The 14,269-nt window shown below is 34.6% G+C and overlaps 1 protein-coding gene across 19 annotated transcripts in view; it reads right to left on the reverse strand.

Moving 5' to 3' along the window:
• The window catches only part of THOC2 (THO complex subunit 2), a 110,325-nt gene that overhangs the window by 82,761 nt on the left and 13,295 nt on the right, over positions 1-14,269 (reverse strand). For all 19 annotated transcript variants that reach the window (XR_014258892.1, XM_082446796.1, XM_082446793.1 and 16 more), the window contains exons 2-4: positions 8,257-8,315; positions 3,822-3,913; positions 1,624-1,675 (exon numbers count right to left, since the gene is read on the reverse strand). Coding sequence is in view for 18 of the 19 variants with exons in the window: in XM_082446796.1 (XP_082302922.1) it covers positions 1,624-1,675; positions 3,822-3,913; positions 8,257-8,315 (203 nt within the window). In the remaining variant the exon portion in view is untranslated. The remainder of the gene's footprint in view (positions 1-1,623; positions 1,676-3,821; positions 3,914-8,256; positions 8,316-14,269) is intronic.

A 14,269-nucleotide genomic window follows, 5' to 3' on the forward strand; every position in this document is an offset into this window, starting at 1 on the left:
ATTCTCTTTCCAAGTTTGCCGTCCTAATCTTGCTTGTAAAAATGGACTGGATAGGCTAAAAGAAATTTCCCAAGAGCAACCAAACATCATCTTCATGAATTCATGTTACTAGTAAAAAGCCATGACTTGTAATAATAATTCATATTATATAATTAAATAACTATGAAGGGAAAATATATCCTAATAAGTCAATTAAAAAAAAGAAATTACTAGAACTTACTAGTAAGCTGATAATTGATGATTACCCAAAGAAAGATATAAAATGTACTCCTGACACTATCAATGAACAACAGCTTCCACACAATGGTACCTACAAATCACTCTTTAAGTCTTAAAAATTTATAGTAAAAACAAACAATTTTCTAAATTGAAACCTGTCTCGTGTTATATTTATTAGTAACATAATATAACATCTTTAGTGCCTGCTCTAAAAATTAAGCTTAAAAGGTTTTTGTTGTTGGCATAAATCAATCAATCCAATAGATAGCATGAACAAATACTTTATCATCTAAACCAGGATAGTTTGAAGATTGAAAGAAGGCACAATTAATAATTACGCCAGGAAAACAAAACAAAAAGGGGACATAACGGTCACCAATCAATGGTCTTTTCATTTATCACTCACGGTCCACACACATTTTGACCTGTTCCCAACCTTACTGTTGTTATAAAATCTTAAACGTCCTGAAGGATCAAGGACCAGACATTTAGATTTGTTGCAATCAAATTTGGGATTCTCAGTAAGACATTTAAGTAACCTATCTAATTCTAAGAGTTAAGATTAACGAGCTAAAATAATTCATTCCAGCTTGACAAACTCTCAGAGGAGAAGTCATATTTTAAAGCGAATATTATAATGTTTGGTAATGTTTTCTAACAGATCAAAGTTACAGAATGCATAAGACTGATGAGGAAAACTGTGCTCAAAGATACTTTAATTCAGATTTAAAATCAGAGAAATATATTTGTAATATACATTATTTTTTAAATCCATGCCTCCCATGGAGGGACACTACCTTTTGTTCTAAGTCAAAGAAATATTCCTTTCTTATCTTGCATGAATTCTTATTTATTCTGGACAAACAGAGAAGTTGCTATTTCCAAAGCTGGTTTCTCATCCTCAGAACAAAAGTACTTTTGATTACTTTGGCTCTTCTTGCTCTCTCTAAAATTAAGAAGAATCAGAAGAGTACAATAGTAAAGTAAATACCTCTTAAGTATCCTAAGTTTGAGATTCTGACATTCATTGATAATCTGCATTGAATAATATTATGTGGTTACTAAAATCTGAATAATTCAGACTAACTTAACCTCAGAAAACCTGGTTTTTTTTACTTGAAATGACTTAATTTAGCTCAATTTTATATAAAGATACATTCTGAAAAACTCAAACTATTTGAATTATAAACTAAAACTATTTAAAGCTAGCTTATAAATAGTAACTGTACTCACATTTGACTTATAATATATATTCCCTATAAAGTAAAAAAAACCAATATATTCTAGATTTGTAGAAACATTTGTAAAATCCTTAGTTTGAAAGAAAGCATTTTATTTAACACAGTACATTAATTTACCAAACAACACTTTTTACAGGTGAAATAAAGGCTTATTAATACCTACCTAATACGCAGAATACGTCAGCAAGAATGGAGGGCATATCTTCACAAAATTCCTAATTTTAAAAAATACAATTATTCATAGTAAATACTAGAATAGCACACTAGCAATTATTATGGTTTCAGAATAACACTCTTCAGTAAAATTTAAAAACAAAACCCTAATACCACTATGTTGACAAATAATAAAAGTTTTCAAGTTTCATAATATAGAGAAAATTAAGAGGGAGATAATGGTTGGAAAAAATGTTTAAATGTCTACCATGAAATAACTTGTGTTTAAAAAAAAAAAAAGAAACTTAAAACAAGCACCTCAGGAAATAATAAAGAACACAAATGAGTTAACATTTTTCCAGTGAAGTTTCATGTCAGAAACCACTGGAATTTGGAGTACCTTACACCTACCTAAAGCAAGACTGTTAAATATGGTACATTTTTCATCTAGAACTTTAAATGTTGTGCTCATGCCTGAGTCAACACTGATCTATGCAAAAATCATAGTATTATCAGAACAAAAATCTAAAAAATGCAATATGAAGATAAAAATAATTACCAAAAAATCTATCTTTATTTTCTTTATGCACTGATGTTTGCAGCCTTTGGAGAAACTGACCCGAAACTCTCCCCTCATTTCTGGATGAATACTTCAGCATTTATCCTAGATTTGTCTCCTGACTTCCCACTCCCACACCCAATTTTAGAGCCATTTTCCATTAGTAAGGATCATAGTTCAATTATTGCAATTAGTTTGCTGGCACTATAGCAACCCTAAAATTAGCCTATTTTCAGAGAGTAAAGGAAAGAAATATAATTCTAAAGGAAAAACTGGTAGCTGTAAGAGACAGACAAGATATGTTTCTGTGGCTAAGATATGGGACAGTGCAATATAGGACTATGAGAATCTAGCCACGACAAAGAATTCAGCTGCAGAAGTATATATATCACTAAGGACTCAAAGAAAGGGAAGCTAAGTAAGAACAAAACACACATTAAGTTCATTTGGACTATTCATTTTCAATAAATGGGAAAAGTATTAGAATCAAATTCCATTAACACACTAAACCCTATACTGATGCCCAATTTACAGAATGAAATAACCTTAATTGCCGATCAGACATTAGTCTCTTCTTAAGGGCTATGAAATTTGGCTATGTCTACTTGAATGCAAGTGCTCCAAAACAATAGAGCAAGACAAGAGTTTTCAAACATGGAATATTAGTTGTTGAAGAAATAGACTACTCCAACACAAGCTAATCAGATAGAGACAGTTTAGAGGTAAAAGAGAAACTCATATTGAACCTCTACTGCTCAAATACATCTCAACATGATGGGGGAAAAAATCACAACTACTAAACATAGAAAGTCCTTAAGACCATCCTCAGGAAAGCACAAAAATCATACAAAGAAAAAGGCCACAGAAGCTTAAAGCAGCACAGGGGAAATTCATACTGACATCAAGAAACTCCAGGTACCACCTCAATAATACTTATTATGAAAGCTGTTCTCAACTGGGCAGATAATTTTATTTATACAAGTGTAATAAAACCCAGCCTAATAATAATAGAATAATACACCACTTGTAATAAAATGAAACTTAACTCCTGCTTTACAATAAACACCCTTACAATTTGAGAGTTCATCTTTCAATTCAAATACCAAACAACCATGGAAAGTATCTGGTCTGAATCTAACTTAAATTCTCTAATAAATAAAAGAGTGAAACAGAATAACCACTTAAAGGTTAGGGGAAAATCTAGTTATTATTTTCTAAAGCAAACAACAAACAACATGAAAATTAGCATCAAGTGAACATTAGAATCATACAACCTCAATTTAAGATAATTTAATCCTCAATTTTTAAAATACATTTAATTTCTAAACATAACCACAAACAAAAGAAAATGCCTTGTTATGCTATACTGGGAGAACAGTCTAACCAAATTATTTTTTTATAGGAGCTTTTTTTTTTTTTTGCCCTCCCAGCTTACATAATATTTCCTGCTCTACTCACAACCAGAGAAAAAGATTAAAATACCTATATTTCTGTCTAGCAACAATGGCTTACCAATATTATCTTAAAACATTCACTATTATAATTTTGAATAAAATGAAACACAAGTTATACACTTCAGGGATCCTTGCATCAAAGGCAGAAAGAAATATGTAACAATTATCAAATTTAAAAAACATATATATACTTACACTAATGTCATTAAGAACATTAGATGCCTGTTCATGCTTTAGATTTCCTTTAATGACATGGTATGATAACTCATAAAGAGCTTGCTGGAAATCTGTCAAACATAAAGGAAAGAGTATAATGACACAGTCTCTTGAACATGAAAGGTAGACTCTCTAGGGGAAGATCTACGTATTTCCTACTTCTCGGAATTATTATAAACATCAATAATGATTAAGAAAACTATACTTCTAATGCTTTTCTCTAGCAGATTTTTTCCTTTTATTTTCACAAAAACACAATACTTAAAGAGTAGAAAAAAGTTAACCTTGACTCCACTACTATAACATAACTACTGCTTGAGCACTTCCAATCTTTTTCTATATGTCTACATATTTTACATACTTGCATTCATAGTTTACATCATTTGGTATTCTGATTACCTGACAAACACTTTTAAAAGCATTTTCTCGTGCTACCAGAGTCTACGAAATTATTTTTAATGACTGCATAGAACTCTAGCAAGTGAATATAAACTAACCATTCTTCTCGCCAGGAGATTCATAGATTTTTCTAACTATATTCAGATTATAGTCAATTTAATCGCAGGGCTACACTGACAACAGATAAGGAATAGCAGTAAATATAAAATTTAATTTTACCCATATCCTACTGTCAGAGAAATTTCTCCCCAAAATCTCATTTTCTCCTCTATTTCCATCAGAATTCAAACTAAAATACATTCAGCCCTCTGTATCCATAGGTTCTGCATCCACAGATATGGAGGGCTGACTTTAGTCACTGTACAATGCCATTTTATATAAGGGACTTGAGGATCCTTGGATTTTGGTATCAGAGGGGGCTCCTGGAACCAATCCCCTGCAGATACTAAGGGATGATCATAATTACATATGTACATACACACATAAAACATCACTCCTATGAGAACTGTCAACCACATGTACGGTAGTCTCATTCACTATTAATTAGCATAGCCTCCCTTTCCTGAAGAAGGAATTTGGGGAGGGGGGAGGAGTTAATGGTCAGGTGAACACCTCCTTCCAGCCACCTTTTTCTTTAGTCCCATACACTAAAATCTTTATCTCCTTCCTCTCATTAAAAGTAGGAAAACAAGTAGCTCTAAAAACATTAATGTAAAATAAAGTCAATTTATAATCCACTTTTGAAATAAATCAAAAAATCTTTCAGGGCAATATAACAAGTTAAGAAATCAAATATTTGGGAGTTCCCTGGTGTTCTAGTGGTTAGGATTCGGTGCTTTCACTGCTGCGGCCGGGGTTCAATCCCTGGTCGGGGAACTGAGATCCTATAAGCTGTGCAGCGCAGCCAAAAAATAAAAATTTAAACGAGAAATCAAATATTTAAAAATCTTCTCCTTTGGTCTACTACTAGCCACAAAAAAGGAACATAACAGAAATCAAAACTTTTATCAATCCCCCTTTAAACAATGAAAATAGTATTTTACAATGAAATAAATTTATCCATTAAATTATTCACAAAAGAAATATAGCCAGATTATCCCAATTCCTTATGAAGAATCCATTAAATATATCCTACCTTTTTCACAAATATGCCTTCATTATGCTTATAGTAAACTATATAAAAACTAAAATTCAAAGGAAAAATTTCTGTTAGTATGGTAGGAATATGAGGTCAATTTCATGCTTTCAATTTCCATTAATAAAATGCTTTTATAACAAATAATAGCCATTTGAAGTTATCCAGATAACTAAGATTTTTTAAAAAGCAATCACTCTTAGAAACACAAAACAGCTGAGCATCATAAACTAAATTCCCATAAGAATATGGACTCACAGGGGCTGAGGGAATTCTAATCTTAATCAAAGGAGATTAAAGTAGAGAACAAATGGCCCAGGTCATCTTGCTGACACTAAGTGACATAAAAACAATCACAATGTAATCCACAAAGTAGCAAAGATAGTCCCCAATTCACATGTTATTTAAATGCCCATTTAAGCGGCTAGGAAGTCCTGTCGTATTTTATCCACAGAAATAGTAAGTGGTGTCTTAAAGACCACCAAGGCTAGTCCCACAAAGCCCTGCAAAATCTACACTAAAGTTGAAAAACTTTACATTTACGGTAGGGAGGAAAACTTACAACCCTTATAATTACACAGAAAAGAATAAATGCTAACGTTTCAGAAAAAGCAGCTTTAAGAACAGCCACAAGTAAAAGGGACTTCTAGACATTCTTTGTGGAATTTGAACATTTTAGACACTAGTTCTTGGTTATGTCGAATATCACTAAGACTACTCATGTTTATCAGCCATCCTTACAATGTTATTTTACGGGAGGTGGGGAAGAGACTTATAAAAAGAACAAGGAGAAACAGCGTGTGCAAGGGAAACTGCCCGCCTGAAATGAAATCAATTTGAGGGAGAGGCAGAAAGGGAAAGGGCACAAGGAACACCACCCAAACTCAATCCTCCTGAGATAGACGAAGGAAATTCTGAAGAAACAACATTCAATTCCCTGCATGGACTACCCACTGGGGCCCTCAGACCAAAGCTTGATTGTTGGCAGATATCAGCCAAAGAGTGTTATGCGTTGAGGAAGTAGGCAAGGGCAAGCAAGAGAGAACACCTGCAATTGAGCCAATGAGGCCACACTCCTACTATTTGGGGTTTCATACATGAATCAGAACAACCATGCAAATTAACAATAATCTGATAGTTATTAAACATCCACACAGTCCCATTTAAAACTGGAAGAGTAATCACCCTGTTACGCTATTTATAGTTTTTCTGAGAATTCTTTTTCTTATTTTATCTACTTAAGGTTTCAATCGCAAACAAGATCCAAGTTAACTGAGAAGTTAGAAACTTGTTTTAAACATAACGTGAAAAAAATAACTATCCAAATGCTTTTAAAAAGGAATCTTTTTTTACTCTCTTACATTTCTGACAGTCAACTGACTTATTCAAAAAAGAAGGCATTATATCAACCTCAGAAATCTTTATGAATGATCATGCAATTTTAAAAGCAGGATGATTGGAAAATAACTTTGGGGATTGGACTAGGAATGTTAACAAGTCTTACCCAAATGACAGAAAGAAAAATGGCTTACTCATTTGTTTAAAAATGCTTTCTATTCAGAAACCCAAACGTTCTTCAAAAAGTATATATTCTCATATTAAGGTAATATTTAATTTTTGATAAAAGTAAACTTATCTACAGAAAATTATCTAATAATTTTTTATTTAAAATAGAATATTGACTATAAATTATTTTTCCAGATTTGAAAAAAAAATGTTATGGGTTCTATCCCCAATGAAAGCTACATATGAAAATGCTTTAAACTTACTGGGCATTACTGCTTTTGTTTTTGCCCCTCCTTTTCTAAATCCATATACCTAATTTTAAATTAATGAAAGTTAAATAGCAAATCCTTTAAAATTAACATAACTAAAAATTTACACCCTGTTTAATAACATTTTACTTAATAAACCATATTTGTGATATGCAGTAGTAAACAACTCCGTTCCTTTTAATGTTTTCCATGACACTACCTTTAACAAGATCCCCAGATACCGCCTAAACATAACCAGCTTTAGTAAGAACACTGAACCTCAGTTTCTGGAAGTTTCCTAGTGCAAAAAAGATCAGAATAGTTTTTTTTTTCCGTGCTAGCTCTTCTCTTCTGTTTATGATTGATACCTAGCCTGTATAAGTTTTACTACAGCTAGCAACTGCTGAAATGTAGGTAAATATACCATGTTACAATTATAAAAGCCAAGCAATATTATATGACTATTATGCAGGTCAAAAGACAACCATACACAGAGATATATAGTCTTACTATAACTATAGTTTTAATCTCAATTCTAATATATTCATATAAAAGCTTTATATAATGTGAATATCTTAGACCTTTTGCTTTTATTCATAAAATTTAACAGAAAACAGGATATTTATTAATTTTGACCAAGCCAAAAATAATAGCTATGATACTTTTATTTATTTATTTTTGGGGCTGCGTTGGGTCTTTGTTGCAGCGCATGGGCTTTCTCTAGCTGTGGCAAGAGGGGGCTACTCTTCATGGGGGTGCACGGGCTTCTCATTGTGGTGGCTTCTCTTGTTGCAGAGCATGGGCTCTAGGCACGCAGGCTTCAGTAGCTACAGCATGCAGGCTCAGTAGTTGCAGCACGCGGGCCCTAGACTGTGCAGGCTTCAGTAGTTGTGGCACGTGGGCTCAGTAGTTGTGGTGCACGGGTGGTAGGGTGCGCGGGCTTCAGTAGTTGTGGCTCACGGGCTCTAGAGCGCAGGCTCAGTAGTTGTGGCACACGGGCTTAGTTGCTCCATGGCATGTGGGATCTTCTCGGACCAGGGATCAAACCAATGCCCCCTGCATTGGCAGGAGGATTCTTAACCACTGCGCCACCAGGGAAGTCCTATGATACTTTTAAAAGTCTTACCTTTATAAGTCGAACTATCATGGCTTTTATTTTCAGTGAGGATCCGGCATAAATGCAAACTAGAATGAAACAAATAATCTGTATTAATTTCTAATTCTAACATAGATAATCCTTATAGAGCAAATTATGTCAACTAAAAATATCTGGAAATGTATCCGATATTTTTAAATCCGTTAGTTTATAATTTAAATAAAACAAACCTATAAACCCTAATTGGTCAGAACTGGAGGATGCTAGTGAATCAAGTCATTATTTTGAAAACTGGTAAATAAAGAATGAAAATCAAGCACTTATTCTGCCTTTTGTATATGAACGAATAGTTGATAAGAAATGCCTCTGTTAGTATTTCAGCTAACAAATGAAGGAATGGTAGAATTAGAACATCATCATTTTAAGGTCCCTAATAAATTAAAGGATCTAAGCATCTATTAATGGCTGTTCACATCACAAGAGACAATCAGATATCATGTGCCTCCTGATCCTGATATACAAGAATACACCACCATCTATGAAGTTGTCTTTAAAGGGGGGGGGGCAATAACTTAAATTCAAACTGTGGGAAACTCTATAGGACAATGGCCCAGTCTCTTCAACAAATATATTACAAGGGAAAATAAAAGATGGTGTGGGATCCTCAGGGTGAAAAAGGCTTAAGAGATATATCGATCACAGTGTATGGCTCCTTACTTGGATCCTGTTTCAAATACTTTAAAAATTAACATTTATGAGTCAACTAGAATATTTTATAACTGTTTAAAAGATAGATGCTGAAATATCTACCGATGAAATATTTACTTCAAAAGTATGGGGAAATGGGTAGGGTTATAGATGAAACAAGACTGGCCAGCAGCTGATAAATATTGAAGTTGGTTGATGATTTCATTGGGGAGTTATTATATCTACTTTCTCATCTGAGACTTTTTTCCAATAACAAAGTTTAAAAACAAAAAGTTGACATTTTTTTCATAAAATTCAAAATTCAAAAAAGATACTTGTATGGTAAATATTTCTTCACTAATTTAAATACAGCAAAGGATAGATATACAGTATACAGTGAAAAGAGGTATGTTTAATTGGAATTCCAGAAAGAAGAGAGAACAGGGCAAAAGCAGTATTTGAAGAAACAATAGCCAAGAATTCAGTTTTCCAGAACTGAAGTGAAATCCATAGCTGGGCATATCATAGTAAAACTACAGAAAACCAAAGACAAAATCATTTAAGCACCTGAGGAAAAAAAGGCAATCAGTATCTTCATGACTTCTCAACAAGAACACTTGATAGCTGGAAGATACATTCAAGGTGCTAAAACAAAGTACCTGTCAACCTAAAATTCTATACCCAAAAAACACAGTTCCAAGAAAAGACAAAATAAGGACTGAACTTCAGACTAATAAAAATTGAGTTCACATACTAAAAGAAATGCTTGAGGACATTCTTCAGGCGGGATAAAAATGATCCCAGATAGAACCTTAGAGTTGCAGCAAGAAATGAGGGGAAAAAGTGCTAAGTATATAGGTAATTCTAATTTAAAATTAAATGAATAATAATAATAGTGACTTATAGTATTTAAACATGTGTACTATTAAATATATAGAGATAGATATATAAATGGAAAAACACTGAAATACATCAAGGCTAACGTGGGTTTATCCCAAATACACAAAGTTGGTTCAAATTAACTCACCACATTAAACTGACTTTTAAAATCACACAATAATTCAGGAATAGGTTCTATTCCTAATTTTCTAAAAGTCCTTTTATGCATAAAAGACATTTGACAAAATTCAACATCCATTCATTATTTTTTTAAAAGACTTTTAGAAAATCAGGAATAGAAAAAAACTTATAATTTGATAAAGTAGCAGTTCTGATAGTGTGGTTCACAAACCCCTGATCCCCAAGACACTTTCTGGAGTTCTGCAAGGTCAAAACTATATTCATAGTAATACTAAGATTTCATTTCCCTTTTTTTGCTGTAATGACATTTGCCCTAATAATTCAAAAGCAAAGGAAGGTAAGACGGTTAGCACCTTAACATTTATCAAGGCAGTAGCACCAAACTGTCTCATTGAATTCTTCATGATCAAGAAATCAAAGGAAAGAATATAGCCAGTCTCATGTAAGATGTCACCAAACTGTTTCATTATATCTTTCATGACCATTCACAAACAAAAGCCAGTTTCACTTAAGAATGTCCTTGATAGGAGTGACCTCAGCAAGATGGCAAAATAGGAAGCCCCAGGCCTTCCTTCCTCCCATAGAAACACAACTCAACAATACACATACCCAATTCCCTTTACGAGAAATTCAGAAACCAGTTAAGAGGCTCCTGCACCCCAGGCGAGGACTAAACCAGCTGCATCAAAGCTCGCAGGAAAACACAAGACACTCTTTCACCATAGTCCCTCCTTCTGGCACAACACCACACAACTGGGAGGAAACTCCCAATTCCCAAATTCTCCCTGAGGAGGGAAAGAGAAGACTGGACTATGTATACATCTAACATTCTGACGGGGTGGGGGGGGGGGGAGTGGGCAACAGCTTGGCAATCTCTCCCTCAAGGGAGAAAGAAGAGTGTCCAACAGCCCAGCCTTTGGGGAGGGGGGACTGCCTGAGAGACTGGTTTCTGTCTAGCCTGACTTAGGGCACTGATGGCACCCAGCATACTCTAGCTGCCTGGGAGCCACTAAGAACAAAAAGAGCTGGGTGGTGTGCTGCTGCTTCACAGGACCCATGGTACAACAGATGGACACCAGAGAATGCAAGAGAGTGCCGGTTTCTGGAAAAAGAGAAACTGGAAAATCCCTCTCATCTGCAATCTACACATGAGTCCAGAGAAGACATATCCAGAGAAAAAATTTCAGAGGCCCCCAGAATCCATAGCCAAGCTGATTGGTAAAGGCCTTTCCCTGTACTAAAGCAGTCCATAAAGACTGGGATAAGAGTGTTTTTTCAAATGCAAGGATACCAACACAAAACTACAAAGAATATAAAGAAACAGGTAAAATGGCCCAAAACAAGGAACAAAATTAGTCTCCAGAAACTGATCCTAAAGAATTGGAGTCATATGAATTATCTGACAAAGAATTTAAAATAACCATCATAAAAATGCTCAATGAGCTCAGGAAAATGATGCATGAACAAAATGAGAATTTTAACAAAAGGACAGAAAATTTTAAAAGAACCAAATTTTAGAGCTAAAGAATGTAACAACTAAACTGAAAAAGTCACTAGAGAGCATTATGGATAGTCATATACAAAAGAATGAAATTGGACACTTCTTACATCATACACAAAAATCAACTCAAAATAGATCAAATACATAAAAATAAGACCTGAAACTGTAAAACTCCTAGAAAAAAAACACAGGGGGAAAGCCTCACGACATAGGTCTTGGCAATGATTTCTTGGATATGACACCAAAAGCACAATGAAAGCAAAAACAGACAAGTGGGACATCAAACTAAAAATTGTGTGCAAAGAAACAATGAACAGAATGAAAAGGCAGGGGACTACCCTGGTGGGCCAGTGGTTAAGACTCCGTGCTTCCACTGCAGGGGGCACGGGTTCCATCCCTGGTCAAGGAACTAGGACCCTGCGTGCCGCACGGTGCGGCCAAAAAAAAAAAAAAAGAATGAAAAGGCAACCTACGAAATGGAAAAAAAAAATGTTTGCCAGAGATGACCAATACAATAACTGAAATGAAAACTACACTAGAAGGAATCAATAGCAGAATAACTGAGGCAGAAGAACGGATAAGTGACCTGGAAGACAGAATGGTGGAATTCACTGCTGCGGAACAGACTAAAGAAAAAAGAATGAAAAGAAATGAAGACAGCCTAAGAGACCTCTGGGACAACATTAAACGCAACAACATTCGCATTATAGGGGTCCCAGAAGGAGAAGAGAGAGAGAAAGGACCAGAGAAAATATTTGAAGAGAGTATAGTCGAAAACTTCCCTAACATGGGAAAGGAAATAGCCACCCAAGTCCAGGAAGCGCAGAGAGTCCCATACAGAATAAACCCAAGGAGAAACACGCCGAGACACATAGTAATCAAAGTGGCAAAAATTAAAGACAAAGAAAAATTATTGAAAGCAGCAAGGGAAAAGCGACAAATAACATACAAGGGAACTCCCATAAGGTTAACAGCTGATTTCTCAGCAGAAACTCTGCAAGCCAGAAGGGAGTGGCATGATATACTTAAAGTGATGAAAGGGAAGAACCTACAACCAAGATTACTCTACCTGGCAAGGATCTCATTTAGATTTGATGGAGAAATCAAAAGCTTTACAGACAAGCAAAAGCTAAGAGAATTCAGCACCACCAAACCAGCTCTACAACAAAGGCTAAAGGAACTTCTCTAAGTGGGAAACACAAGAGAAGAAAAGGACCTACAAAAACAAACCCAAAACAATTAAGAAAATGGTCATAGGAACATACATATCGATAATTACCTTAAACGTGAATGGATTAAACGCCCCAACCAAAAGACACAGACTGGCTGAATGGATACAAAAACAAGACCCATATACATGCTGTCTACAAGAGGCCCACTTTAGACGTAGGGACACATACAGACTGAAAGTGAGGGGATGGAAAAAGATATTCCATGCAAATGGAAATCAAAAGAAAGCTGGAGTAGCTATACTCATATCAGATAAAATAGACTTTAAAATAAAGAATGTTACAAGAGACAAGGAAGGACACTACATAATGATCCAGGGATCAATCCAAGAAGAAGATATAACAATTATAAATATATATGCACCCAACATAGGAGCACCTCAATACATAAGGCAACTGTTAACAGCTATAAAAGAGGAAATCGACAGTAACACAATAATAGTGGGGGACTTTAACACTTCACTTACACCAATGGACAGAGCATCCAAAATGAAAATAAATAAGGAAACAGAAGCTTTAAATGACACAATAGACCAGATAGATTTAATTGATATTTATAGGACATTCCATCCAAAAACAGCAGATTACACGTTCTTCTCAAGTGCGCACGGAACATTCTCCAGGATAGATCACATCTTGGGTCACAAATCAAGCCTCAGTAAATTTAAGAAAATTGAAATCATACCAAGCATCTTTTCTGACCACAACGCTATGAGATTAGAAATGAATTACTGGGAAAAAAACGTTAAAAAGACAAACACATGGAGGCTAAACAATACGTTACTAAATAACCAAGAGATCACTGAAGAAATCAAAGAGGAAATAAAAAAATACCTAGAGACAAATGACAATGAAAACACGACGACCCAAAACCTATGGGATGCAGCAAAAGCGGTTCTAAGAGGGAAGTTTATAGCTATACAAGCCTACCTCAAGAAACAAGAAAAATCTCAAGTAAACAATCTAACCTTACACCTAAAGAAACTAGAGAAAGAAGAACAAACAAAACTCAAAGTTAGCAGAAGGAAAGAAATCATAAAGATCAGAGCAGAAATAAATGAAATAGAAACAAAGAAAACAACAGCAAAGATCAATAAAACTAAAAGTTGGTTCTTTGAGAAGATAAACAAAATTGATAAGCCATTAGCCAGACTCATCAAGAAAAAGAGGGAGAGGACTCAAATCAATAAAATCAGAAATGAAAAAGGAGAAGTTACAACAGACACTGCAGAAATACAAAACATCCTAAGAGACTACTATAAGCAACTTTATGCCAATAAAATGGACAACCTGGAAGAAATGGACAAATTCTTAGAAAGGTATAACCTTCCAAGACTGAATCAGGAAGAAACAGAAAATATGAACAGACCAATCACAAGTAATGAAATTGAAACTGTGATTAAAAATCTTCCAACAAACAAAAGTCCAGGACCAGATGGCTTCACAGGTGAATTCTATCAAACATTTAGAGAAGAGCTAACACCCATCCTTCTCAAACTCTTCCAAAAAATTGCAGAGGAAGGAACACTCCCAAACTCATTCTATGAGGCCACCATCACCCTGATACCAAAACCAGACAAAGACACTACAAAAAAAGAAAATTACA

The sequence above is a fragment of the Balaenoptera physalus genome (assembly GCF_965194825.1).
Source record: "Balaenoptera physalus genome assembly, chromosome: X".
In the NCBI taxonomy this organism is placed as follows: domain Eukaryota; kingdom Metazoa; phylum Chordata; class Mammalia; order Artiodactyla; family Balaenopteridae; genus Balaenoptera; species Balaenoptera physalus.